Genomic DNA, 27,435 nt, shown 5'->3' on the forward strand with positions numbered 1-27,435 from the left:
TGGTCAACCTCTAGTCTGAAGCCTATGCAGCCACCTTCAAGAGCTGATTACTGTAAGGTTTTCTTCAGCAGTATATTTGCATAATTTCTGAAAGCAGGGCAATCTGCATAGGAATATTAGGTGCTTACCTCAATAACCTTCATTCTAGTAAATAGGCACATCATTCTTGAACATGTGTCTATTGTACTAGAAGGGAAGATTAGGTTCTTACTTTAATCTTTCTAGCAAACAGGCACATCATTCTTTAAATCCACCCTGTCGGATGTTAATTAGCTTGCTTGCTGTCTCAGACATGTAAGTATTTCTGGATATCTTGTTTCAATCCTTAGCCCAGCAAAGTCAAGGATAGGAAAGTCCACTTCTTCTTTGAAGACTCTGGTGGGGAATCTTCCAGAACTCCAACACTGTTGGTGCAGGTTGCACCCAGGTAGGTGGCTTGTTCTTCCACCTCGTTATATGTTATACAGGATTCATGTTTATTTTGTGATAAATGTTAAATGTTGTAATATGAGCAGAACAGACTTACTATGCGTGTTTTTAATATCATTGGCGTTTTTTTTTTTTTTAAATGAACCTTTATTGAAAGGTGTGCACGCTGGTGTCAGTGCAGTGAGTTTCCACAAAACAATTTCCCCTGCATAAATATTTGACCCTTGAAAAAGCCTGTGTGAACAGCGAAATGGGTCCCGTTGGGAATTGGGTGAACTATCATTTGGTTCTTCGGGCAGTGGGAGATTTTCACTACACAGCGTGTCTGAGATAAGTTGCACTTTCTTGAATTTACTGCTTTAAGTGCAATATTTATTTCAAAATTATAATAAAAGCTATATAGAAAATTTTAAAATAGAGAGGTTTTTGATCAATGAGATTTTTTCTTCTCTGAATTTAAATTTCCCCAGAATTCTATTGCTTCAACGGTTCTCCCTCTGCATCTATTCTTATCTCCCCTCTTTTTAACCTTTCAAATTCCTTTAGATCATTGTAATCTTATTAGTATGTTTATTTTCTTATTTTTCTCCTCTATCTCTATTTTCTTTCTTTATTACTCTTCTAATTGTCATTTTTCCTGGTACTTTAGTTAGATTGTGAGCCTTCGGGACAGTAAGGGAATTTCTAAGTACCTATCTTACTTATAATTTTAATGCACCAATATATTCATTGTAACCCGTTCTGGGCTCTTTTGGGAGGACGGGCTAAAAAATCGAATAAATAAATAAATAAAAATTGTAAAAAATTAATGATAAAAAATTAATTGAATTCCATCTTGAACTGTTGATGAAATCATATATTTTCTTTGGTTATGACTTATATGGAGATCTCTTCATCCTATCTGTGTTAGTTATAGAATTAGAGGACAGCCCAGAGTCCTGGGAGGCGGAACAGAAAAATGTAAATGAGGCTCTCTACAGAATGTCTCACAAGCAGAGATACACAACCCAAATATTCAAGAATGTAGTGCCTATTGCACTAGAAATTCCTAGCTGAAATTTGCGGGATATAAAAACTGTATGGTATGGTTTGGTATGATAGCAATCTTGAAGTTGCAACTTGCTAGATAGGTGAGAAGCACAAGGACCAGTCTAAGCACCACTGCTCTAGTTAATATAAATCCATTTTTTATTTCACTTTTAAGATTTAAAATAATAATTTAAAAAAATGGTTGAAGGTTTCACTGATCATGTCTGATACCATTATACAAAAAACAGGCCCACTTTAATTATGAATAACAGTAAAAGAATTTCCAAATAGAAGCAGAATGAAGAAATGAAGGAAGCTATAGACAAAGACAAAGAGCAATGCCAAGTACCTTTTAAGATGTTAGCAACCGTGTCCTTTGCTTCAAGAGGAAGCACAGAGCTTAAATGCTGCAGAAACTGTGGTTTATGGAAGTCGATGATTAAACTTCTCAGTTTTTCACTGGTGCACAAGGAAAAGGAATAGAAAAAAATGGATTACAAAAAGAGATCATTGTTAGAGAGTCTTTGTTCAAAAGGAGCATTACTCTGCAGAACCCTTAACATTTTACAGATTTGGTTTTATCTTCCATACAGACAGCTTTTAAAAGTTTATGATTTTAGCACTTTTGATAAGGAGCTAACCTTCTCTCTCCAAAGAGCTTCTGGTTTGAACACTTCAGTCAAACTGAAACATGACCACCAAGAGAAGAATTTAATTTTAATTTAATTTACTCACTGAATACTTGTTGGGATGTACATTTCTTGTCTCTATCTCTATCTTTCCTATCTGAATATGTTTAATGGATTTTAGTTTTATTATTTGAATTATTATATCTTTACTATTTAATAATTGTTTTCTCAGGTACTTTAGCTAGATTGTGAGCCTTCGGGACAGATAGGGAATTTCTAAGTACCTAATTTTTTATTTTTATTTTATTTTATTGTAACCCGTTCTGAGCTTCTGGGGAGGACGGGCTATACAAATTAACAAATAAATAAATAAATATCTTTGCTTACTGAAATATAACCCAAAAGCCAATGGCTTCTTTTTGTTTCAAGACTCGTGCAACAACCACCAACTCCCCCCCTGCTGAAAACAAATAATAGACTCCTTTTTCCCTTGCTAGTTAAACAATTCTGACAACAATATCTTAAATTTAGTTGGTTTGTTTGAGATGGAAGATTTAACTAGGAACACTGAGAAATGAGAGTATAGTTGGCTGTAGTATGAAAAAGCTGAATATGTGGTAGTCTGTACTGACTTGTCTCGCAATAAGGTTTTCAGCACAAGAAATGTCTCTTGAAATTATTGTAAATTCTACTTCTAGCTTTTTGATCAAACATTCTCAATTGCTAGGCTTCTTTACATAAAGAATTATTCGGCCTCATTTACTGCAATTTATGAAAGAACCAAAAAGCTGGAGGAAGACTTGAAAAATAAAGTAGTAATTTGTAAACCTTTCAGCAGAGTTTTCCATCAGTTTGGAAAGGTTTCCTAAGTGAGCATCTAATCCACCAATTCCTTCTTCATGGTCCAGAATAAATAAAGTGTCCTCAGGAAGCTTGGCCAAATTTCTGCACAACACAAATGCAATGATTTTCTGTGAATTTTCTGTACTTCATATATAAAGCGCATATTTTCCATACTTCTTATATAGCGCATATTAATTTCTTTATTGTTAAGGCTTCCATCCCCCTGCCCACATACACATTCTTAACAAAACTTTAAAAAATGCAATTATGCTACTCATTTTTTTTTTTTTAAATGAAAGCTTTATTGAGTTTTTAGATATAATAACAATAGTGTATCAACTCTCACAACACAGAAAACAGTTACAGATCATCTATAACATAGGTGCACGTGATTCCTTCAATGCTAGTGTTACCATATTTTCTAAGTCAAAAAAGATTCTTGACCCTGCCCTGCCTCCGTTCCACCTACTGCCCTGCCCCGCCCCTGCCTCCCACTAAACTGTTTCCCCATCCAGCACAGCATCTCTCTCTCTCTCTCTCTCTCTCCAGCACCTACCCGGGCCACCCCGGAGTTTGGTCTGGTTCTCGTGAGTTTCCCCGTCCCTAGTACCTTCTCCAGTGTTGCAATTTAAAAACTTTGGGCAGCCGGTAGCATTTGTGATGTGATCCTTCTGCCGTCAGCCTGCCCCAGAAGTCTTCACTCTGCAGCGTCCCACCTACACGAGAATAGGAAGTGCTGCAGAGTAAAGGCTTCTGGGGCAGGCCGATATCAGAAGGATCTCACTGCTAAAGCTGCAGGCTGCCTGAAGTTTTAAATTGCAGCGCCGGAGAGGTACTAGAGACAGGGGAGACTCACGAGAGCCAGAACAGACTCCGGGGTGGGGGCTGGATTGGAGAGAGAGTCCAAAACCAAGACATAACTCCCTCCAATCCAGGAAACTGTCCGGACACCTAGACAGCCCAGATAAATCCAGATGTCTGTTAACCCCTATTCAATGCACCCACTTTAAACTCTTTCAAATCCCACTCCCCCAAGTCTCCCCTTTTCCAACATATGGATCCTCTTCCATGCCTCAGATTGTTTCCAGTTTCAAGCAAAATTTCTCATTCTCAAATATTTCAAAGCTGCAAGTTTATACAGAACATACCACTCCTCCAATTTTTGAATTACTAATATCCAGTGAAGTCTCATTAGCTGCTTCCAAACCACTACCAACACCAGTCTAGCAGCAGTAAAGAACAATTTATAAAAAACCACTTCCTTTGCCTCCAAGTCAGGCTCGTAATGGTGAGGAAATACCAGCTCCATCTGGGCTTCTATGTTGTGTCCCAAAATTTAGGATAATCTATTGAAGGCTTCAGATCAAAACCCCTGAATCATTATAAAGTCCCACCACATATACAAATTGGTGCCCTCTCTTTTGTAGCCTCTCTAACATTCTCTTATTCCCCTACCTCCCAATCTGGCCACGCATGTTGGGATGTAATACCATCTTAACAGGGCTTTATAACCATTCTCTATCAAAAGTGTGGCCATACACAGGGATATAGTATGTTTCCAGGTGATTTTCTACTTGGCTAATGTTAAGGGACTCCCCATATCTGCCTTTCAAGCCTTCATGTATTGCAAGGTCTCCCCCCCATATAGAATTTAAGTTTCAGAAATTATCCCCTTTCTTAGTATCAGTACCAGTAATAAGTCCCCCAGCATCCCAGAGGCTGCAAATTATAGACCGGTGAGTCTCACCTCGATAGTGAGTAAACTTATGGAAACACTAATCAAACACAAGATAGATACGATCCTGAACGAGGAGAATTTGCGTAACCCCCATCAACATGGATTCACAAAGGGAAGGTCCTGCCAATCCAATCTAATCAGCTTCTTTGATTGGGTAACAAGAAAGCTGGATATGGGGGAGTCCCTGGACGTCGTGTACTTGGACTTCAGTAAAGCTTTCGATAGTGTCCCACACCGCAGGTTATTGAGCAAAATGAGTTCATTAGGGTTAGGTGAAACATTAACTACATGGGTTAAAGACTGGCTTAGAGGTAGACATCAGAGAGTGGTGGTGAACTGTACCCTCTCCGAAATGTCAGAGGTGATCCGTGGTGTGCCGCAGGGCTTGGTCTTGGGTCCGATCCTATTTAACATCTTCGTAAGCGACCTGGCTCAGGGGCTTCAAGGTAAAATTACATTATTCGCCGATGACGCCAAACTATGCAACATAGTGGGCAAAAGCACAGTGCCAGACAGTATGACACAAGACCTGCTCTTACTGGAACATTGGTCCACGACTTGGCAACTAAGTTTCAATGCCAAAAAGTGTAAAGTCATGCACCTGGGCAGCAGAAACCCATGCAGATCTTACACCCTAAATGGTGAGACCCTAGCAAGGACTACAGCAGAACGAGACTTGGGGGTAATTATTAATGAAGACATGAAGACGGCAAATCAAGTGGAGAAAGCTTCATCCAAGGCTAGACAAATGATGGGTTGTATCCGTAGAAGTTTCGTCAGCAGGAAGCCGGAAGTCATAATGCCATTGTATAGATCCATGGTGAGACCTCATCTGGAATATTGTGTTCAGTTCTGGAGGCCACATTACCAAAAGGATGTGCGGACAGTTGAGTCGATTCAGCGAATGGCAACCAGGATGGTATCAGGTCTCAAGAATCTCCTGTATGAGGAATGGCTGGGTAAGTTGCAGATGTACTCACTCGAGGAGCGCAGAGAGAGGGGAGACATGACTGAGATGTTCAAATATGTCACGGGCCGTGTCGGGGTGGAAGAAGATATATTTTTTCTTAAGGGACCAACGACAACAAGAGGGCATCCGTTGAAAATCAGGGGTGGGAAACTTCATGGTGACACCAAGAAGTATTTCTTCACCGAAAGGGTGGTTGATCATTGGAATGATCTTCCACTGCAGGTAATCAAGGCCAGCAGCATGCCTGATTTTAAAAGAAAATGGGATAAGCATGTGGGATCTCTTCATGGAAGAAATTAGGGGAGTGGGTCATTGGGGAGGGCAGACTTGGTGGGCCATAGCCTTTTTCTGCCGTCATTTTCTATGTTTCTAATGTTTTAACTGAAAGTAGGGAGAGAGATCCCGGGGGAAACAGCCCATACCTATCCTGTAATTCCCCAAAGGTTTTGACCTCTCTGGTAACCAACTCCAAAAACTGTCCCCCCCCCCCCCCCCACACACACACACACCAGCCCTTTAATTTCCCAAGTGATAAAAGTATTCTTCCCTCTACCCAGAACAAATTCCTTATTGAATCGCAGGGGACTGGAAGGATGGGAATGCGAGTGTAGGCCTCGAGATCTAGACAGCAAAGCCAGTCATTTTTCTCTAAAAGTGGTTAATAGGAGTCCCAGATAGACCATTCTGAGCTTCTCCTTTACTAAGTATTTGTTGAGAGCATGGAGATCTAGGATTGGACAAATAAGGAAATACCTTATTGGACAAATAAGGAAATACCTCAGCCCCTCTTCTGCAGAGGAACTTGCTTTATCGTGTTGAGCTGGAGGAGGGTTGAGAGCTCTTGGTGAAGAAGAATGGTCTGTTGGGAACTGAAAGAATATTCTCTAGGAGGATGGTTTGGAGGAATGTTTTTTAGATGAAGAGCGTAACATTGTCTCACTATTTGTAGGACCCAGTGTTCTGATGTTATGAGGGACCATCAGTGATAGAAGCGAGTGAGACATCCCCCTATAGGAAGGGTTGGGGATTTAGGCTGCAGTATGCTGGCTAGGCTCTTTAGTAAAAAGTCAAAAAGACTGCTAAGATTTCTGCTGAATCTGCAGTTGGGCCCTTTGAGCCCTTTGTTGTTTGAGGCAATTTTGAGGAGGAGCTCTCAAAGAGGCAGTTAACCAGCATTCAACTAACCAGCTCTCTCAACTAACTGTCAAAAAAATTAGTCTCCTGCACTCCTCAGACAACTTCTAAAGTTGTGCTTCTGATCCAACAACCCCCCTATCTACCACCCTCCAGCCCTGGAAGCAGCAGCAGCAGCCACATATCTCTCTTCCTCTAGCCCCCTCCCTCCCTCTTTCTCACCCAAAGCAGCAGAGGCGGTCCTGACAACCTCCCCTCCCTCACTTACCCAAAGCAGTAGTGGCAGCCGATGAGCAGAGGCAGCGCCAGCACCACAAACAGGCTACTTCCAGCCAATCCCAGCAGGGCCTTTCCTCTGCCGCATCACTTCTGATGCAGCAGAGAAAAGGCCCTGTTGGGACTGACCAGAAGCAGCCTGCTTATGAAGCTGCCTCTGCACACTGGCTGCCACTACTGCAGCAGGTGAGGTATTTGTTTTGTTTTTTTTGGGGGGGGGGCAGTTATCAGGACCAGCTCTGCTGCTTCGTGTGAGAGAGGGGGGTTTGTCAGGACTGGCTCTGCTGCTTTGAGGGAGGGAGGGAGATATATGCTCTGCTGCTTCAAGTAAGGGAGGGAGGGAGTGGATGTCAGAACCGGCTGCCTGCTGCTTCGGAGGCCGGAGGGAGAGGTATTGTTAGGACCGGCTGCCATGGATGCTAGACCCTTAAGTGGGGGTGAGAAAAGGACATGAATACTCATCCTAGAGGATGAAGGGCAGGGGAGATTGATGGATACTGAACCCAAAAGTGAGGGAAGGGAGGAGGGAAAGTGACCCAGAAAGAAGGGAAGAACAGATGCTGAACCTACAAGTAGGGGTGGGGGATGGGAGGGAGACAAACTATTTTTAAAGTAACTCTCAAACGACCAGAAACTACAGTTATCTGGCATCCACCAATCCCCATGGGTACCAGATAACTGAGAGTTTACTGTAGTAAAAAGAGCACTTAGGATTGTAAAACCGTTTGATAGGCTGGGATTTAGAAGATCTTGAAGCTGATAAAGATCACAAGTCAATGACCACTCTGATGGCCTCCTCTATTTTTTCCCCAAAGAGCAAATCACCTAAGCATGGGATATTGGCTAAGTGTTCTTGAACATTGGAATCCAAGTCAGAAACTCTTAGCCATGTTTGTCCCCTTTGGCAGAAGATAATGCTGATGCTCATGAAATAGCACCAAAGGCATCAAAGACTGATCTAGTCATATACTTCCTTGTTTCCAACAAGTCATTAGAAAGATGTTGAAACTCATTTAATTTGTCATCAGGAATAAATTGTTTATAATGAGATAGTTTTTGTACTCATGACTTCATGTAAAAGGTCATATAAAAATTGTAACTCAATATTCTACTGGTTAACATTGAGTTCTGAAAAGGTTTACAGCCAAATCTGTCTAAAGTTCTTCCTTTTCTAACAAGAGGGGTGCTAGTATAGGTTCTGGAGCTGCTAGTCTTCTTTAACGCAGACTCTACAAGGAGTGATTGATATTGGAGTTGAGGGTTGTCAAATCCTGGGCAAGATTGCACTTTGTATAAGAAGTCAAGCTTTCGTGGAGCTACAGGAACCAGAAGGGGCGCTTCCTAATTTTTAAACATAGTGTCTTTCATTAAGTTAAACAATCCTTTGGCATCTGCTCATAGATCTGGTAGAGCTTGTCCCATTTGTCTGATAAAGTTCATAAATGAGAGGCTCTCTGGAGGTGATCTCCTGTGAGGGAGCGATAGATAGATCTGAAGAAATCCCATACAACTCCTCAGCCAAGAGCTCCAGACATTGAGAGCCCAGATAAAATGGAGCAACACAGAAGTTAAGGTGAATGAAAATAATATTTATTAAAGGTATCAGGTAGGGAGGGGTCCTGTTCAGTTCACAGATTGGAGGGAGGGAAGTAAATACAATACTAGTCCTTAGATGTAACAATGTCCTCTTGTGGCCTGCTTTTGCAGTACCATGGCATGGACTACTGTCCCTCAGCTAGGAAGCACACACGGCTCTGGTCTGGTTCCCCAGTTACCAGTACAATCTTTAGCCATTAATTATACCCATCCAGATGGGTAAAAGATAAAAGTCTGCAAGGTTCCAAGTTGAACTTGGCTTACCTGATTACTGCAGTACCAGTTCATACATATGGCCCTTATGTTCTGGACAGAACTGTGTTTTAAGGTGGTTCTAACTCTGTGAGGGAATGTCATTAAGAGGGAGTGGTAACATTCTATAGACACCCTTACAGTGTGATACTATTGCTGTAAACAAGAATAAGCTGTCTAGACACACCTTTCACCCATTGCACTAGTTCATTGCACTAAAATCACTTACCTCCATCCACTCTCTTCAGAAGCTTTCAGAATATCTGAAATGACTGAAAAGGCATTATATTTCCTGTCACATTTTCCCTATGTTACAATATTTAATCACAACATTCATGTGGCTAACACTAGCTAACATACACATGCATTATAAAAAGCAGTGCTTAAATGTAAAACATAAATTAGTTATACCTGTCCAGCAAACAAGAGATTTTCGTCTGGTTGACCTCAGACACGTAGCCACAGGACAAGGCCAATAACCCCTTTTCTTGTCCACTTACAAGCACACGATCTCCCTGCATCAGATTTGTTGCAGGCATGGTGTCATGAGTAGACTGGAAGTGGTGTAGATACCGCCCTTCAGAAACTGTTTCTACCTTCCCTGTCCTAATCAGATTTCCAACACAGCTTCCATCTCGTTCCCTAGAACACAAAGAGCTCTTATTAATCCTGCATAATTCTCAGCTGGGATGTATACAACATCCACACTCAGCTAAAACTAGATCATCAAGCAGATTTCTTTTTTTTTTTTCCATTCATCATATCAAAAAAAGAAGCTTAGTGTTACAGAAGTTCTGTTCAGTAAGCAAAATAATGGCAATTTTCACAAAGCATAGGCTGCCCTCTAGGAGTGCCAGCTTTACAACAGCTTAGTAAACTATGATTCTAAATGGATCAGTTTGAGGCGAATGAGACTCAAGAGTATAGATGCAGAATGTCTCAGTTTTGGTTTAATCAAATTTCAGTATCAATATTTAAACTGAAAAATATGGTTTCTTTGCATAAAAACATCTGCATCTATAGAGGTGCAATTTTATAAACTGGCACCTCAGTCTAGGTGCCCAACGCCTTGGGCTTAGCACCAATTCTGAAATATCTTGATGCCCAAATTCCATTATAGATACTGGTGTAATTTGGCATTGGTGCATCACATTAAGGTGCACCTTCTTATGCCATGTCAATAGCAGTCATAATTTTATACGCCTAGGCACACCAAGACAAGAATAGTTTAAATTATTCTATATACTAAGCATGTGCCTGTTAGACACACCCATGGTCTACCCATTCTTCAGCTACAAATATATCCCCTTTATGGTGTCTATGTGCATTAGGCACTATTCTGTAAGTGGACCTAAATTGCCAATTAATGGCACCTTTGACGTATCTAAGTGGGGCCTACCTCTAGACACCACATATAGAATTGCCTCTAAGGTTGCCAAATAGGACAGCACAGAGAATGATACACAAATATGAGTTGCTATGGTAAGCCAGACCAATGGTCTATCAAGCCTAACTTTGCTAGTGGCCAGTCTGGATCACCTGGAAGAAACTGATTCTAAAAGGAAAGGCCATTTCCTCTCTCTCATTCCTTATCTAAAGTCTATCCAGGTAATTGTCTATGAATCTTCTCCAGAAATTTCTCCATACATACTCAAACATGCAACATTTCAGCGATTGCACATTTGTTTTTTTCCTTCATATGGAAAATATTGTTCATCTCAAAGTATAAAAATATACACTTTATCCAGGAATGCCTGTGGCATATGTGCTTTATAAGCTCCACAATTACTATAGAATTAAAAGGTACAGACTGTTTCAAGACTGGCCTGTGACAAAAGTGATGAAATCTGCACTACAGAACTATCTGTAGCATAGGCTGCCCAGTATTTTGTAAGTCCTTATTTAAGGCATATGTGGATTCTCATTGAATTTGGATTTTTATTGCATCTATTGATTGAATAAAAACCTGCATCAGGAATACCTTGTTCACAGTTTTTGGGGTTTTCAGTATCCAGTGTTACCATAGCTCATTGCCTGTATATTACATTACATTTATTGACTTCTATTCCGCCTTAACCTTTCAGTTCTAAGTGGATTATAAGAAATATCTGGCCATTTAAAGAGAATTACATTTCCAATCTAGTACAAAGTAGTCATTGGGTTAACATAGCATCATCTCACTTCTATTACTGCTGTTAAATGTGGCGGTGTGCCATGTACAGCCATTTACTATAGCATTGGGAACAGTATAGTGCTTCATCCAATGCTAAAAACTTACCAAGCATTCTAGAATGGCAGCTAAATGAAAAGCAAATACACTCTACCTCTCTGCGGCAGGCATCAGCCAGATATTTCTACGTCCCTTCTTTCCCTCCTTGCATTGTGCTTCCAAAGAACACATAAGACACCAGAGGCCAAAATATTTCAAATGTGAAGGCTTTAAATGCTGAGTCTGCATCTCTATGAAAGACATATCAGGAGGTAGGACACCAAGGTCTTGTTCCACTGCTCTGTAAAATACAGGAAGTAAACAAAAAATTATCTCTGTTACAAACTAAAGTGTCATCTGTTCATTTATTTTCACAACAATTAACAGTTTCATAAATTAATTAGCACTATCTTTAATTTATGAGGAGATATTTTCATACCTGTTAATTTTCCTTCTTTGAATCCTGTTAAACTAGATGGACAAAAAGATTCTAGAGGCACATAAACCCGAATCAACTGAAATTTGTGTAAATTGGGAAATTCCAGAGTACCAGCATACTTCCAGTTTAGCAGGATTCAAGGAAATAAAATTAGTGGGTAAGATCAAATTTCTCCTTCCTTTTCATTTTGCTAGGCCAGTACAGATGCAAGGAAAGCACCCAAGCCTTTTCTTCCAAAGTTATCCTAAGGTCATCAGCATCAGTCCAACCACATAACTGCTCTACAAATGCTTCCAGAGTGATCATGCTAGTTTTGGCCAAGAATGTCCATGCAGCACAGTTTATATAAACAGTTAAGTCCAGTGTTCCCTCTAAGCGGGCGGGTGTTGTGAGCAAACTTTTTTCACTGTGAGCTAAAAATATCGGGCGCCAGCAAGTTATGAGCCAAATAAATATGTTGCTTTCTACCACAGAACTTCCTTACGTTTGTATGGAATCTATCCCCTTTCAACTTTAGAGAGTGCCCTCTCGTTCTCCCTGCCTTAGCTACTAAGTCTATTCCCTTCAGTACCTTGAATGTTTCTATCATGTCCCCTCTCAATCTCCTCTGCTCAAGGGAGAAGAGGCCCAGTTTCTCTAATCTTTCGCTGTACGGCAACTCCTCCAGCCCCTTAACCATTTTAGTTGCTCTTCTCTGGATCCTTTCGAGTAGTACCGTGTCCTTCTTAAAGTACCAGTGCTGGACGCAGTACTCCAGGTGAGGGCGTACCATGGCCCGGTACAGCAGCATGATAACCTTCTCTGTCTCTTCAGTCCAGCATCTGCCCCTTCCATTCACTGTCTGTCTTTCCCTGCCATCTCTCCTCCTGCCCCCCCCCCACCCCCCAATTTGGTCTAGCATCCATCATCTTCCTTCTGTTCCCCTCATGGTCTGGCATCTCTATCCTTCCCTCCCCCCTGTGGTTTTTAGCATATCTCTCTTCTCATTTCCTCCACTCAGATCTGATCATTCTCTGCTCTCTCTTCCCTTTTCTTCTCTGGTCTTCCTTCTCTATTTTCTGCCTCCATCTAAATTAAATTCTTTCTTACTATTTAGTCCCGTTTCCCTCTTTTCACTGTGTCTACACACAGCTTGTCACCCCTTTCCCTCACCCCTCCATTATCTTACTATTTTCTTCCCCCTTTATTTATCTCCTCCTTCCATCCAGTATGTGTTCTTTCCCCACTTCCATTCAGCATCTGCTCTCCCTTCTCAACTGACATCCATCTGCCTTCTGCTCTCTCTCCCTTCTTCTCACTTCCATCATCTGTCCCCTTCTCTCTCTCTCTCATCTCCTCCATTCCATCATCTGCCCCTTCTCTCTCTCTCTCTCTCTCCCCCCCCCAACTTCCATCATCTGCCCCCCTTCCCCTCACCTTTGTGGGTCACTTTCTTTCCCCTGAGGGTGGCTCATGTCACAGGGGAAGCTTTGGCCGAGCAGAACCGCTTGATTGACAGTGGAACTTACTTGATTGATGTCGATGCTGGGGCCCGTTGCCGTTTGAAGGAAAAAAAAAAAAGGTGGAAAAAAGGAACCTGTAAAGGCGAGAGGAAGGGAAACCTCCAGGACAGCTGCTTTTTGCCCTCCTTCAGCGGCCCAAGAGTTCAGACCAGCAGCGGCATCTCTGTATGCTTTTAACTTCGGCACAGAGCTGCCCCTAATCAATAGTTTAGCGCGGTTTCATGAGGCAGCCTCGGGGCCTTTGATAGCCGGCCCGCTTCGATGATGCGATGTGGGCCGGCCTAGCAAAGGCCCCGAGGCTGCCTTATGAAACCGCGCTAAACTATTGATTAGGGGCAGCTCTGTGCCGAAGTTAAAAGCATACACAGCTGCCGCTGCTGGTCTGGAGGTGCGGAGACAAGGCAGGAGGCAAACGCGGTGGAAGGCAGGAGTCCCGGCGAAGGCAGGAGTCCCGGCACAGCGACTGCAACAGGAAGTTGCAAGTCAGCTGACGCCGGCCTTTCGTTGCGGCGGGGACCGAATCCTTCGCGGACCGGCAAGATTTTGTTTGCGGACCGGCGGTTGAAGAACTGTGCTCTACACTGTGTGCGCTGTGACGAGAAACTTGTGCGCTGCGAGGTAATATTTTGTGCGCCAGCGCACCCCAGCGCAGCTTAGCGGGAACACTTAAAAGTCTAAACTGGCACAGGAAGAGGAAGTGACCTGCTGAGAGTTGGAGAGAGAACTACAGTTGGAGTTTGAAAAGGAACTATGGAGGCTAGAGCCTGAGAGACGTAAAAAGACAGAAGGGGTTTTCAGGCCTTATGAGGTAGGACTAGGGAGCAGAATGAGTGTTCTGCTCTGGGCTGAGGCAGGAGCAGAACACCCCTGTAGAATCTGAAAAGTGGCAGAACTGCATTCTATGACATTCCCCAAGAAATTAATCCCCTTTGATAAACCAAGTTTTACAACTTTTCCCTACTTGATAAATTATAGATTTGTGCTTCTGAACTTCTCTCCCCTTCTTTTTGGTTTCAATAAAACCAAAGGGGGTAGGATGGGTGGAGTGGGGTTGGGCTCACTGACAATGGTCACATCAATAAAAAGAAAAAAAAAAAAAAGTTTCATGCCATTGAAAATCCACCGCTAATGGGCACTTATTGCATAAAATGTGAATGTCTGTTCTATTTCAAGAAAACCCATCCTTTACGCTGGGAGACTAGAGATAGACACTATGGGGCTCATTTTCAAAAAATATAGACATCAAAAAGACAGCATAAACTGGCACTTGGATGTTTTAATTGGCAAAAAGTCCACGTACCAATTTTCAAAACTCCATTCAGCCTCCAGACGTCTAAATGTTAAGGGGGGCGTGTAAGAAGCAGGTTTGGGAGGGCTTAACACTTGGACATCTTGCAGGGATAATCAAAATTATTTTCAAGACATCCAGGGTGTCATTTGGACATTTGGAGTTAAACCCTTTTTCAAAAGCATCTAAATGCCAAAAAAGTACCCAAACTGACCGGATGACCACTGTAGGAATGAAAGCATGGTTCCCCACGCTCTCCCAGTGGTCACTGACCCCCCTTTCCACCCCCCAAAGATGTAAAATAAACAGTACATACCAGCCTCTATGACAGCTATAGATATTATGAAACATCCTAGTAGAGCAGCAAGCAGGTGTCTGGAGTAGCCTAGTGGGCAGTGTAGTGAAGCATAGAGAGGGGGATCCTGGCCCATATCCCATGCTACCTCTTATATTTATGGTGGAAAGTGTGAGCCCACCAAAACCTACTGATACCTGCAGCTATAAGAGCTATTGGGGTGGTAGACAGGTGGATATAGCAGGGATGTTTGTTTTGGTGTTTTTTTTTTTTTTGGGGGGGTTAGGGGGAGGGCTCACCGTACACTAAAAGGGAGTTATGGGGAAATATGTACCTGGCACCCTTTATGTGACATTCACAGCAGTGCCCCCTAAAGTTCCTCACTGACCTGTTGGTATGTCTGTGTGGCCAGTCCATTAAGATGCTGGTCCCTCCCAAGTTCATATGGGCTCGATTTGGATGTTTTGAACTTGGATGTTTTTGTATTAAAAAATGGCCAAAAATGTTAGACATCCTAAGGGCCAAGACATCTAAATACAGGAGGTTATTTAAAAAAAAAAAAAAATAATAAAAAATATGGACATCTTATGGTTTCAAAAATGGAGATTTCTCTGCCCCAACTTTTGGACGTCTTGTGGGAAACGTCCAAGTCAGACTTAGACGCGCTATCCAAATCCCTCTCTGTATATACCAGATGGATGCATATCTGCTTCTAAAATCCTAGGACTGGAAACAAATGGAAAGAAAATCCAAAGTTTCCTTACCTGTTGTACAGTGCACAGTTGTGTATTTGGGAGCAATATTTACAGGTCTGTTTGTCAGTAATAATGGCAGGTAAAGGAGAGAGTTCTGTCTGACCATTCTCACTGCCAATTTTCTTTATACCATGCACAAAGTAAAATGCCAACTGGTTTCTCAGCTTTAACAGTTCTGTGGAAAAATACAAAATGTTCACTATAAAACTGCCTCAAATTGTGTAAAGGATTGTGTGTGACTGCATAACAAGTATTTATTCACGAAGACTAAGAAAACTGGGCAGTTTTCTTAATAAATGCCCATTTACAGTCATGCAGCAATTATATATTAAGGTTTGTGTTAACCCCTAAAGGAACCCTACAAATAGCGTAACTCAATAGCCTAAAGTTGTTTTTAACGCCGTGAGTACTGCATATATTCCAAGGACAAAACCGGCATTAAAAATTCATTTAAACTTATGAGTAATATATTTTTTATAGTTTTTTAATCGTTAACTTATAGTCTTCAGATCATCCCAACCATCAGCCAATTTATTCTTAGGCTTATTTCACTTTTTGGCTTATAATTCATCATCACACCTTAAATAATAACTGCTCTGTGCAGTTCATATGTGCATTTCATTGTAGAAATCAATTGCAAAAAGTTTTTTTAAATAATTTATGAGTTAAAACTTTTGTACTTAGCTTTAGCTGTGTTTTTATTAGTTGAATGTTTGAACCTCGGGTGGGACCTATGGGTTCAACAAGTTTCGCCCGAAGGCTTTTTCTGGAACTTGGAGGCGAGGAGGATGGCAGTTTGAATGCAGAGCTCCTCTTCCTGGACATTCTCACTAAAGATTTTATAACTATTTAATCCCTTCAGTTTAACTAAAGTGATTTCAGATGGCTTTCAAGAAAACAACTTACATTGGATACTGTATTTGCTACAGATGGGAAAAATAAAAGACCAAAACCAAACCCTGTAACACCATCTAACACCATTCCAGCAGGGGAGAGCTGACGGAGGAGGGCTGCAGTCCGGCCATCGGACCAACGGTCGGCTCGGGGGCCCATTCCAGCGGGGCACCCGACACTGTCTTCGCTCCTCCCCCATTCCAGCAGGGGAGAGCCGACGGAGGAGGGCTGCAGTCCGGCCATCGGTCCAACGGTCGGTTCGGGGGCCCGTTCCAGCGGGGCACCCGACACTGTCTTCACTCCTCCCCCATGCCAGCAGGGTAGAGCCAATGGAGGAGGGCTGCAGTCCGGCCATCGGATCAACGGTCGGCTTGGGGGCCCGTTCCAGCGGGGCACCCGACACTGTCTTCGCTCCTCCCCCATTCCAGCAGGGGAGAGCCGACGGAGGAGGGCTGCAGTCCGGCCATCGGACCAACGGTCGGCTCGGGGGCCCGTTCCAGCGGGGCACCCGACACTGTCTTCGCTCCTCCCCCATGCCAGCAGGGGAGAGCCAACGGAGGAGGGCTGCAGTCTGGACATCAGACCAACGGTCGGCTTGGGAGCCCGTTCCAGCGGGGCACCCGACACTGTCTTCGCTCCTCCCCCATTCCAGCAGGGGAGAGCCGACGGAGGAGGGCTGCAGTCTGGCCATCGGACCAACGGTTGGCTCAGGGGCCCGTTCATGCTGGACTTCAGTTTTGACTGTTTTGATTTTATTTTCAATTCTTTTTAGTTTATGATATATTTTTTAATCTCACTTATTGTTTTACCACTTATTTTGTTTTATTTTATCATTCAAATTTCATTTAAATTTCTCCAGAATTCTATTGCTTCAACGGTTCTCCCTCTGCATCTATTCTTATCTCCCCTCTTTTTTCAACCTTTCAAAGTCCTTTAGATCATTGTAATCTTATTAGAATGTTTATTTTCTTATTTTTCTCATCTATTCTATATTTTATTTCTTCATTACTCTACTAATTGTCATTTTTCCAGGTACTTTAGTTAGATTGTGAGCCTTCGGGACAGTAAGGGAATTTCTAAGTACCTATTTTACTTATAATTTTAATGCACCCTATTGTCTATTTTTCTGTAAACCGCTTAGAATCCTAACGGAGTTTAGCGGTATATAAGAAATAAATTACATTACATTACATTTTCAAGAACAAGTCTCCCCTTTTGTTTTGCTCTGCAACATCCCGATCTTCTATCTAAAGATGCGGGTTAGAATTTGAAGATATATTAAGTGATGTTAAAGTATAAAATCTATGTATTTTATGTTACACTTATTGTGAGTTTAAAAATGAATAAAGATTAAAAAAAACAAAAACAACAAAAACCTATAAAAAATATATTACTTATAAGTTTAAATGAATTTTTAATGCCGGTTTTGTCCTTGGAATATATGCAACCCCTAAAGGAAAACATATATCCCACAACTGGAGTCCAATCATAAGAACAGTACTCTTGAAAACTTTTGCCCATTACCAAATTCCCTATTCCTCCATCACCACACTAACTGCCAGGCAAGAACAACTGGGCTACACTTAAAATGTGTGTGACAGACAAATAAGAGGATCTCTCTGCACCAGGATAAATGGTAAGCACCCAATTTTCTTAAATTTTGTTTATTGGTTTTCTATTGTGGTTAAAAACAGAAATTTTGAAGATAGGGCTGTGACCCCTTAACAGTAAATTTCTTTGATCACTGGAGACATAAAATGTAAAGAGATGAGAACAGCTAAAGATTTGGCTGTTAAATTGGAAGGTTCACTTTACATGGAGGCTCTGCATCCCTAGTACAGTAAAGAAACCTGTGCTTAAGCTTCATGACAAGCAAGTTGCATCCATTTTTGATACCCTAAAACCAGTGACTCTTTTCCTTTGTGATTGTTCGCTTTTATTGCAGTGTGCTTCTTCTTGAACTCCCGAGGCAGATAATAAAGGCTTCAATAAGTCCAGAATATGGCCATTTCAGAATGGTATTTGTAGGGATTAGATCATGCCACTGTTATGCAAGTTGCATTGATCATCTATGGTAGCACAAGCAAAGCTTAAGATATTGGTCCAGTTTATCTGTGAGATAAGGTAAAACATTGTCACCACCTAGAAGTAGCATCTGGGCTTGCTTCAGTTAGACATTGCATTACGGACATCAGTAGGACATACTAAAATGAGGGCAAAAAGCAAGAGGGTTTTCAGAAATGTTGGATCTCTGCGTAAAGGATAGTCGATAGCATGGTTAGCCTTAATTTTTCCACATTTCTGTTTCTAAGTACCTTATACCTTAAATCACTGTTCCTAGTTTCCTACATGGACTCAGGTGTGGATACCATAACATGAAATCTAAAAGTATTTCATAATGTTTCATACTGAATTAGATACATGTTTTCTTACATTATATAAACCAGGACCAGGTTGGAAAACTATTTGTATGTCTGTATAATTTATTTTTTAAATCATGAGGAAAGGGGTCAAAGATAAGATACAAGGAGAAAAAGTGGTTCCAAATTTATAAGCCAGGTACGATGAAGACAATACAGCATGTGAGAAAGGAGATTTAGGACTGGCAGGGGAAGAAGGGGTTCTTGTCTCTCTCGCACACTTCCAGTGCAATTCATCTTGCTCTCATACTCAAGATGGTATGTTCAGGTCTGACATGGGATGAGGATGGTTCTCAATATTACAATGCCCTCTGCTGCCCAACAAGTGGTTCCACATGTGCATCTCAGAAGAGATAGCCCTCCAGCTCTTGAGCCTATAAGTTCTTCAAGTATACTAAATGAGACAGTGGTTCACAAGCCAGTCTGCGCATAATTCAAAATGCAGCAGTTAGACTGATTTTTGATTTAAAGAAGTATGATCCATGTCACTGATTTCTATCGTCGATTGCATTGGCGTCCGGTTGAAGCATGGGCTAAATTTAAGTTCAGCTGTATTTGTTTTATGGCATTAACAGGTCTAATCCCAGAATATCTTACGGAATCTTTCATTATTACAAATTCCAAACATTCTAGAAAATCCCATTCACTATTTTCGTTTCCTTCTGCAAAGGGATGCAAATATAAGAAATTCCAGAACGATTGCTGTCCTTTCAGGCAGCCTCATGGATTAGGGATAAGACTCACATATTTACACTTTCAAACTCGTATCAACAATTCCGACGCGCTTTAAAGACACATCTTTTTATAGAATCTTTCGGAAGTTAGACATTGGATGTTCATTCATTTGTATTGTTAATCTCTGTGAACCACATAGAACTTAATGGCATTTGTGGTATACAAGTGAGTTGTTATGTTATGTTATGTTCTCAGAACACACGCAGTCAGTCATGTTTTCAGGATATCCGCAGTGAATATGCGGAAGATAAATTTACATACAATGGTGACAGTGCATGAAATTAATCTTATGCATATTCATTGTTGATATCCTGGAAACCTGACTGGTTGGGTGTGTCCTGAGAACTGGGTGAAGAACCCCTGGAATAGGGACTGATCGAGACAGTTAAGTCAAACATATTTACATGTCTAAGTTCCCTGTGTACTCTTATTGAACTTTTACAGATGAAAGGCAAAATTTTTTTCCCAAACCTTTATTGCCAAGAAAGCATTTCTTGTGGCCTATAAAACACAACACAAAAGTATTGCTATGAACCATACCTCGCCGGTCCATATGGTTGCCAGGGACTGGGTACATATTTCCTGATTTGAGGTAGAGAAGAAATCCTGCTTCAGGGTCTGATCGTCTTTCTTGGCTTAATAATGTGTACAAAACAACCTGAAAAATTTATGTTAAAGCAATATTTAAAACATATTTTATACAAAACTATACTTATGTCAACTTGATAGCTCATAAGTGCACTCATACAATTCAAAAATATACATGCATTCTTTTTTCCCTAGGCTTAAACTAGTACTTCCAGACACAAAATGTCAGGACAAATTTTTTTAAAAATACAATGTTAAACACACCAGGGCTTTGAAAGTGAAGTTAGATGCAATTTTGAGTGGAGTCAGAGTCAATAAAAACGTACTTTGATTCCAGCATCATAATAAAAAAAAATTATAATATATGGTAAATTTATCATTCTATACTCAAGTATTTTTTGATCAGGTTCTTTGTCCAAACTTCAAATAAACACATTTTGTGGTCCGTTAGTCCTAATTTTGACCATAAAAAATATCTTATATTTCTGTAATTAAATACATTTCTCTTAGATTTACTATACACTTGTAACCTGTCCAATTTGCGAGGACATGACATAACACAACATGTCAACATGACATAACATAGAAGTCGGAGCTGGATAGTAGAAAAAAATTGAGGAGCCCGAGTTGAAGGTTTAGTGGACCGACTCCACAGCTCTGATACACACATCTTAGTTTAATAATCAACTATGGAAGTGCACAACCTATTAAGAGCAGCGTGAATGCTCAAGTTGTTTAATCAGTAATTTATACCTGACTTCTGTGCTCGATGGAATTGGTTTCTCTGCCAGTCTTAAGCTCCAATGGCATAACTTTAAAAGCTGTTTTAGATCTGCGATGTATTTTTACACTGGCTGTTACATCAATCTTGCCTTTCAGCCCATATCTGGGAGACCAAATATTTTCTTCAATATCTACAAAGTCTGTAACTTCAATTTTGCAGATTGGGTCTTCTTTGTTGACATCACTTGGTCTGCAAGAAAGTATCCCAAATTAGAAGAAAACCAAACAAAAGTTATAGCTACAAAGCAGCAAGTTTCTCTTGGAATATATTACTTTGTATCCTCTGCTTAAATTAAAAAACAGAACAAAACAAAAAACAACCACTAATTTTTCCACTAAATTCTATTTCTTGTGAAAAATACACCATCTGAAATCTTACAAGCATTTTCTCATATACCAATAGCACAGTGTCTATCTGGGAATGCTGGAAGCCATCATTCTCTCTTGAAGACCATGTATTCTAGATCTCCAGTAAACTCCAGCCTCTTGCAGGATTTTTTCTAGGACAGTATTCTTCAACTGCTAGTCCACGGACCAATGCCAGTCTGCAGAAATTTCCTGCCACGAGCTGGCACGTGCATCTGGCCTGAGACAGTGTTCTTCAACCGCCGGTCCACGGTGCGATCGATGCGGCATTATCTTCGGGCCGGCTCCCTCTTCCTCAGTGCTGCAGTGCGGGCAGTGGCTCTTACGCACATCCTGCGCCTGAACTGGATCCTTCTCTCTGATTTCGCAACGTCAGAGGGAATGCTTTCCGATGAGGTGCGGGACACGCAAGGAGCCACTGTCCGTGCCTTGGTACACTGCATCAGTGTGGAAGAGGGAGCCAGCCTGAAGATAACCCCGGGGGCAGCATAAAATGGCCAGGCGGGTGCAGGCCAGAAGGTAAGGCACAGCATAGAGGGAGGGAGACAACAAAGGTAGGGGGAATGATTTTATTTTTGAATTTAGCGATTGAATTGTGTCAATTTTAAGAATTTACATCTGCTGTCTATATTTTGTACTGTTCAGGAAGAAATGCATTTCTTTCTTTTTCTCTGGGGTTGTACTGCATGCAGAGACTTGAATCTTAGGGTTTGTTTGTATATAGTAGCACTTTTAGTTTTTGATCCTGTATTTGCATGGGGTTATCTGTTTTCTGGTAGGAATGAATGTTGAGAAGCATTTGTGTGGTTTGTGTGCTTTGTGTAGTTTAATTTTGTGGTTAACCATTATGTGTTGTTAATAAGATTATATTGTGTGTGTATGTATATATGAAAAATGAATGGAAAAAATGGTGTTACAATTCGTACTATTATGGGGGCGGGGTCTGGCCCACGACTTAGCCCAGTGTTCTTCAACCGTCGGTCCGCAGACTGGTGCCGGTCCACAAAATAATTCTTTTATTTCCGCCGGTACATAGGTGTCAAAAGGTTAAAGAACATTGTTCTAGAAGTTCATGTATCATGTATTTGTGTTACCAAGTTATTGTATGACCACCAGATAGCTAAATAACTACAATTTCAGGTGCATCACAATGAGGTGAGTGCAGTAAAGTACACCAACACTACTGCACAAGCAAATGCTTGCCAACAGCACTTTTAATGTCCGTTCATTAGCTCATAAGAGATTCAGCCATTTGTTTGCTTCTGAGGTAATGAAAAAAATATGAAGAGATTAGGTTCTTACCTTGCTAATATATTTTCAAGAAGATAGATATGTAATTCTAGATAGTAGGATATTCTCCCCATGCTCGCAAGCTGTGCAGAAGAAATCCATTCCAGGTTTTCAAACCCTCCTCCTCAAGAGAGCTCTGCTGTCCCCTTCAGTTTGTACCAAAACAGGTAATAGCCCTATATAGGAACACATAAGAAAGAGGGATATGGGGAGTCTCCTCAAACTACAAATCTGTTCAACTCTGAAAGTATAACAAACATGTTAAACATCATAGATGAACAATCGAAGAATCAAAATAACCATATCATACGTAGGATGACTATGGTATAAATGTGTCTGTATTGAAAACCATCGCAGAAAACACTAACTCTGTATTGTAACACCATTACAGAAGCTCAGATAAACTGCACTGAATTGACTCCCCAGTCATTAGTAGCAGTATAGAAACTTTCAATAAAAAAATATAAACAAACATACCAATAAGAAAAAATTTATGGAATTCAAACAATCCTACAATGTGTTACAGCAATAGAATATTCTTCATACCCTTATGGTCTGACCAACATCAAAATCTCAGTTTTGACTTGAACTTCCTGATTTAAACAGTAGGCAGGCAGAGTAATATTGACAGGACAGGGTTCCAGAATGACACATCTATCTGCTAGAAAAGATATTAGCAAGGTAAGAACCTAATCTCTTTTTCTAGTGCAATAAGTGTGTCATTCCAGACAGCAGGGTCGTACAAAAGTAGTCCCAGAAACGTAGGGTGGGACCTCTGTGCCTGCTGGTAACCACTGAGCACCCAAAGATGGTGTCCTCCCTTGCTGCCACGTTTACTCTGTAGAACTTGAAAAAAGTATGCAGAGTGAACCAGGTTGCTGCCCAATAAATCTTCCTGGGTAAAAATTGCCCAAGCTTCTGCCCACAAAGAAGCCAACCTCTTGTGCACTGTGAATGGCGATTGCTTGCCATAGGCAAGCATCTTGAGATGCTAGCCTTAGACGTTGGTCTATTGCATCTAGCCCAGTGGTCTCAAACTTGCGGCCTGCCAGGTACTATTTTGAGGCCCTCGGTATGTTTATCATAATCACAAAAGTAAAATAAAACAGTTTCTTGATCGTATGTCTTTAGCTATAAATTACAATATTATTATTAAGACTTAGCCAAAAGAAAAGATTTATAAACTATAAAGAGTTTTATCTCATGCAAAATTGTCATTTCTTTAATAAGACATTAACTATTTTTTCTGAGGCCCTCCAAGAAAAATCCAAAATGTGGCCCTGCAAAGGGTTTGAGTTTGAGACCACTGGTCTAGCCTGACTGGTGAGCACAAATAGGTAATCTGACAGTTGGAACTCATTGGTGACCTCCAAATAACATAAAACTTGATACATCCAGCCTTCACAGAATCTGGTCCTTTTTTCTTTGACCCCTTGGTCTAGAATGCCAACAATCTTACTTCTTGATCGATAAAAATATCAAAACGACCTGCAGAAAAAGGATGGAACAGTGTGCAGGGAAACTCTTGCCTCTAGACCTGCAGCTCTGAGACTTGTCCACTGACAAAATGGCCACGAGGAAAACTGTGTTGATGGTAAGATCCAACAAGGATGCCTCTTAAATAGACTCATAAGGACCCTGGCTGAGGCTATGCAAAACCATATTAAAGTTCCATGAAAGAAAAAGTTGTTTTACTGGAGGTCAGAGCCTTAATGTTCCCTTTAGGAATCTGGCTATGTCTGGATGGGAAGCCAGGGGAGCTTTGCGTCCATAGGCCTTGAAGCATGAGAGGCCCATTATTGGGACCCTGAATGATGTCACTGTGAGGTCTTTGTCAAGACCTGCGTGAAGGAAAGCTGGCACTACTACGATCAAAGCACTAAACAGCTCCACCTTCTGTTTCGTACACAAGTGTTAAAACATCTCCCATTCCTTACCGTAAGCATAGATCATCGTAGGCTTCTCAGCTCTGAGAAGAGTAGCAAAGACTACCTCTGAGTATCCTTTCTGCTCTAACGACGTGCACTCAAGAGTCATTGTGTAAGACCAAAGCGATCCGGATCTTCTATGATCACTGGGCCCAGAGATAGAAGATTGGGCTGTATCTGCAGTCTGAGACCCTGGTCCTTGTGAAGATGCACTAGGTCCATGTGCCAAGACCTGCATGGTGAATTTGGTGCTTCAAGGACCACTCTCCCTGGGTGGTGTATTATTCTTTGAAGTATGCATCCTATCATGAGCTATGGAGGAAGAATGTTCTTTGGCCACAGCTGGACTAGGATGTCCAGACCTTCGCTTCTGGGCTCGAATCTTTAACCGAAGCTGTCCACCTTCTTGTTCCTCACCAAAGCCATCAGATCAAACGTTGGCTGACCTCATTGAAGAACAATGGACTAGAACGCTGCTGCAGACACTGAGATCCTGCATATCCTTTAATACTACACCTCCCTCACTTGGCAAGGCCATTCACTTGGCAATAAGTTCTAATAGCGCTGAAGGCTTGAGTAGCTGGTGTACTGAGGGATCCTAATCATGGTCAAGAGTCACCACTGCTTCCTGTGTACTTGCTCCTGTATGAGAACATAAGAATAGTCTTACTGGGTCAGACCAATGGTCTATCAAGCCCAGTAGCCCATTCTCACGGTGACCAATCCAGGTCCCTAGTACCTGGCCAAAACCCAAGGAGTAGCAACATTCCATGCTACTGATCCCGGGCAAGCAGTGGCTTCCCCCATGTCTTTCTTAATAACAGACTAAGGACTTTTCCTCCAGGAAATTGTCCAAACCTTTCTTAAAACCAACTATGCTATCCACTCTTACCACAACCTATAGCAACGTGTTCCAGAGATTAACTATTCTCCGAGAGAAAAAATATTTCCTCCTATTGGTTTTAAAAGTATTTCCCTGTAACTTCATCGAGTGTCCCCCTAGTCTTTGTAATTTTTGACAAAGTGAAAAATTGATCCACTTATACCTTTTCTACTCCACTCAGGATTTTGTAGACTTCAATCATATCTCCCCTCAGCCGTCTTTTTCAAGCTGAAGAGCCCTAACCTTTTTAGTAAAGAGGAGTTCCATCCCCTTTAATCATCTTGGTCACTTTTCTTTGAACCTTTTCTAGTGCCACTATATTTTTCTTGAGATAAGGAGACCAGAATTGAACACCAATACTCCTGGTGAGGTTGCACCATGGAGCAATACAGGGGCATTATAACATTCTTAATCTTGTTTAATAATTCCTAGCATCCTGTTTGCTATTTGGCCACTGCCGCACATTGGGAGGAAGATTTCATTGTATTGTCTATGATAACACCCAGATACTTTTCTTCGGCGCTAATCTCCAAGGTGGACCCTAGCATCCAGTAACTGCGATTCAGGTTATTCTTCCCAAAGTGCATCACTTTGCATTTGTTCACATTAAATTTCATCTGCAACTTGGATGTCCAGTATCCCAATTTCCTAAGGTCTGCCTGCAACTATTCACAATCTGCATGCGTTTTAACAACTTTGAATAGTTTAGTGTCATCTGCAAATTTAATCACCTCACTTGTCGTTCCAATTTCCAGATCATTTATAAATAAGTTAAATAGCACCGATCCCAGTACAGATCCTTGTGGCACTCCACTGTTTATAGACTGATTCCTCACCCTCCGAGTCCCTGTCAGAAGGTCCACAGAATTTTGGTCAGCCGCTGGTAATGACTCAGATGCATCCTGGGAGCCCAAGCCCCCTTGTGCAACTCCTGGCTTGCTGCCAGATCTCATATGAGGATATCGGCTACTCAAATCATACAAAATACAGCAATAAAACTTATAATTAAAGCAAAATAATACAACCATGTAACTCCACTACTGATTACAGCACACTGGCTCCCCATTTCATACAGAATTACAAATAAAATACTTCTCCTCACATTTAAGGCCTTAAAAACAAACTCCTCCAACTTTATTAACTGTCTATTAATCCCCCTACACACCATCCACATCACTCTGATCGCAATCCCAACATTTACTTACAATAAATACCTTCTCTTCGCCACATAACTTACGACACAACCCGATCCTCTATTTTTTCAGTAACAGCCCCCTCACTCTGGAATTCTATTCCAACCTATTTAAGAGAAGAAAACCAATTAAACCACTTCAAATCAAAAATGAAAACCTTCCTATTCACTGATGCTTTTGAAATCTGAAACCTTACCTTCTGGGCTGAGCTCAGATAAAAACTAAAACTTAACCTTCCGGGCACAGCTCAGACAAGATCTCCCCTTCCCTATGTACTTCCCTTAAATGTTCTACTATCCTATATATTTTATGGATTTCCCCCCTTATCCTACTGTCTCCAATATGTTTGTAATGTCCTGTCAGTGTAGATTTGTATTATTAGTTTGTAAATCCTCTTTTTTTTCTATTTTATACGTTGTACACCACTTAGAAGTATGATAAGAGGTATAACAAATTTTAAACAAACTATAAACAAATAAAGCTCTCTACATCAAATTAAATTCAGGAGAAAAGACCTTACTAGGCATCACTGAGTCACCTTTAGGTAACTCTACCTTACAACTCTTGGGCTCTGTGGCTTCCACGCTCCTATGCTTAGGTACACCGATGTTCTGGAGCTCCAGAGGGATTTTCTCATAGTAGGCAGCCCTCCCCCCTCCCCCCCGAGGTTCTTCAGCCCTAGAGACCAGAGGGGAGGTTAAGCCCAACTTTCATACCTCCCCTTCATATGCTGCATGGCACATGGTGCAAGGGTGACCTTCCAGCATCTATCCAAAGCAAAACTGGCATGGATTATGGGTGAAAGAGGTTGAGGACTCCATCCCTGCCAGTCTTAAGGCAAAACGAGGCAATTTAAAGGAACCGGAGATCTAAAAAAAACAAAAAGCTCTGGAAATTCAAGATGGCTTGGGCGACTGCTTTTTGGAGGCAAAACACAGCTCAAAAAGGCGTCAACTAGAAGTAAAAAACTC

At 41.3% G+C, this 27,435-nt stretch overlaps 1 protein-coding gene across 2 annotated transcripts in view; it reads right to left on the reverse strand.

Moving 5' to 3' along the window:
• Positions 1 to 27,435, reverse strand: part of DNA2 (DNA replication helicase/nuclease 2) — a 93,258-nt gene that overhangs the window by 48,048 nt on the left and 17,775 nt on the right. For both annotated transcript variants that reach the window (XM_033942266.1, XM_033942267.1), the window contains 7 exons: positions 20,775 to 20,994; positions 19,974 to 20,091; positions 15,394 to 15,559; positions 11,221 to 11,406; positions 9,308 to 9,538; positions 2,916 to 3,032; positions 1,808 to 1,917 (listed from right to left, as the gene is read on the reverse strand). In XM_033942266.1, the coding sequence (XP_033798157.1) occupies positions 1,808 to 1,917; positions 2,916 to 3,032; positions 9,308 to 9,538; positions 11,221 to 11,406; positions 15,394 to 15,559; positions 19,974 to 20,091; positions 20,775 to 20,994 (1,148 nt within the window). The remainder of the gene's footprint in view (positions 1 to 1,807; positions 1,918 to 2,915; positions 3,033 to 9,307; positions 9,539 to 11,220; positions 11,407 to 15,393; positions 15,560 to 19,973; positions 20,092 to 20,774; positions 20,995 to 27,435) is intronic.

Source organism: Geotrypetes seraphini, chromosome 4 (genome assembly GCF_902459505.1).
Source record: "Geotrypetes seraphini chromosome 4, aGeoSer1.1, whole genome shotgun sequence".
NCBI lineage: Eukaryota > Metazoa > Chordata > Amphibia > Gymnophiona > Dermophiidae > Geotrypetes > Geotrypetes seraphini.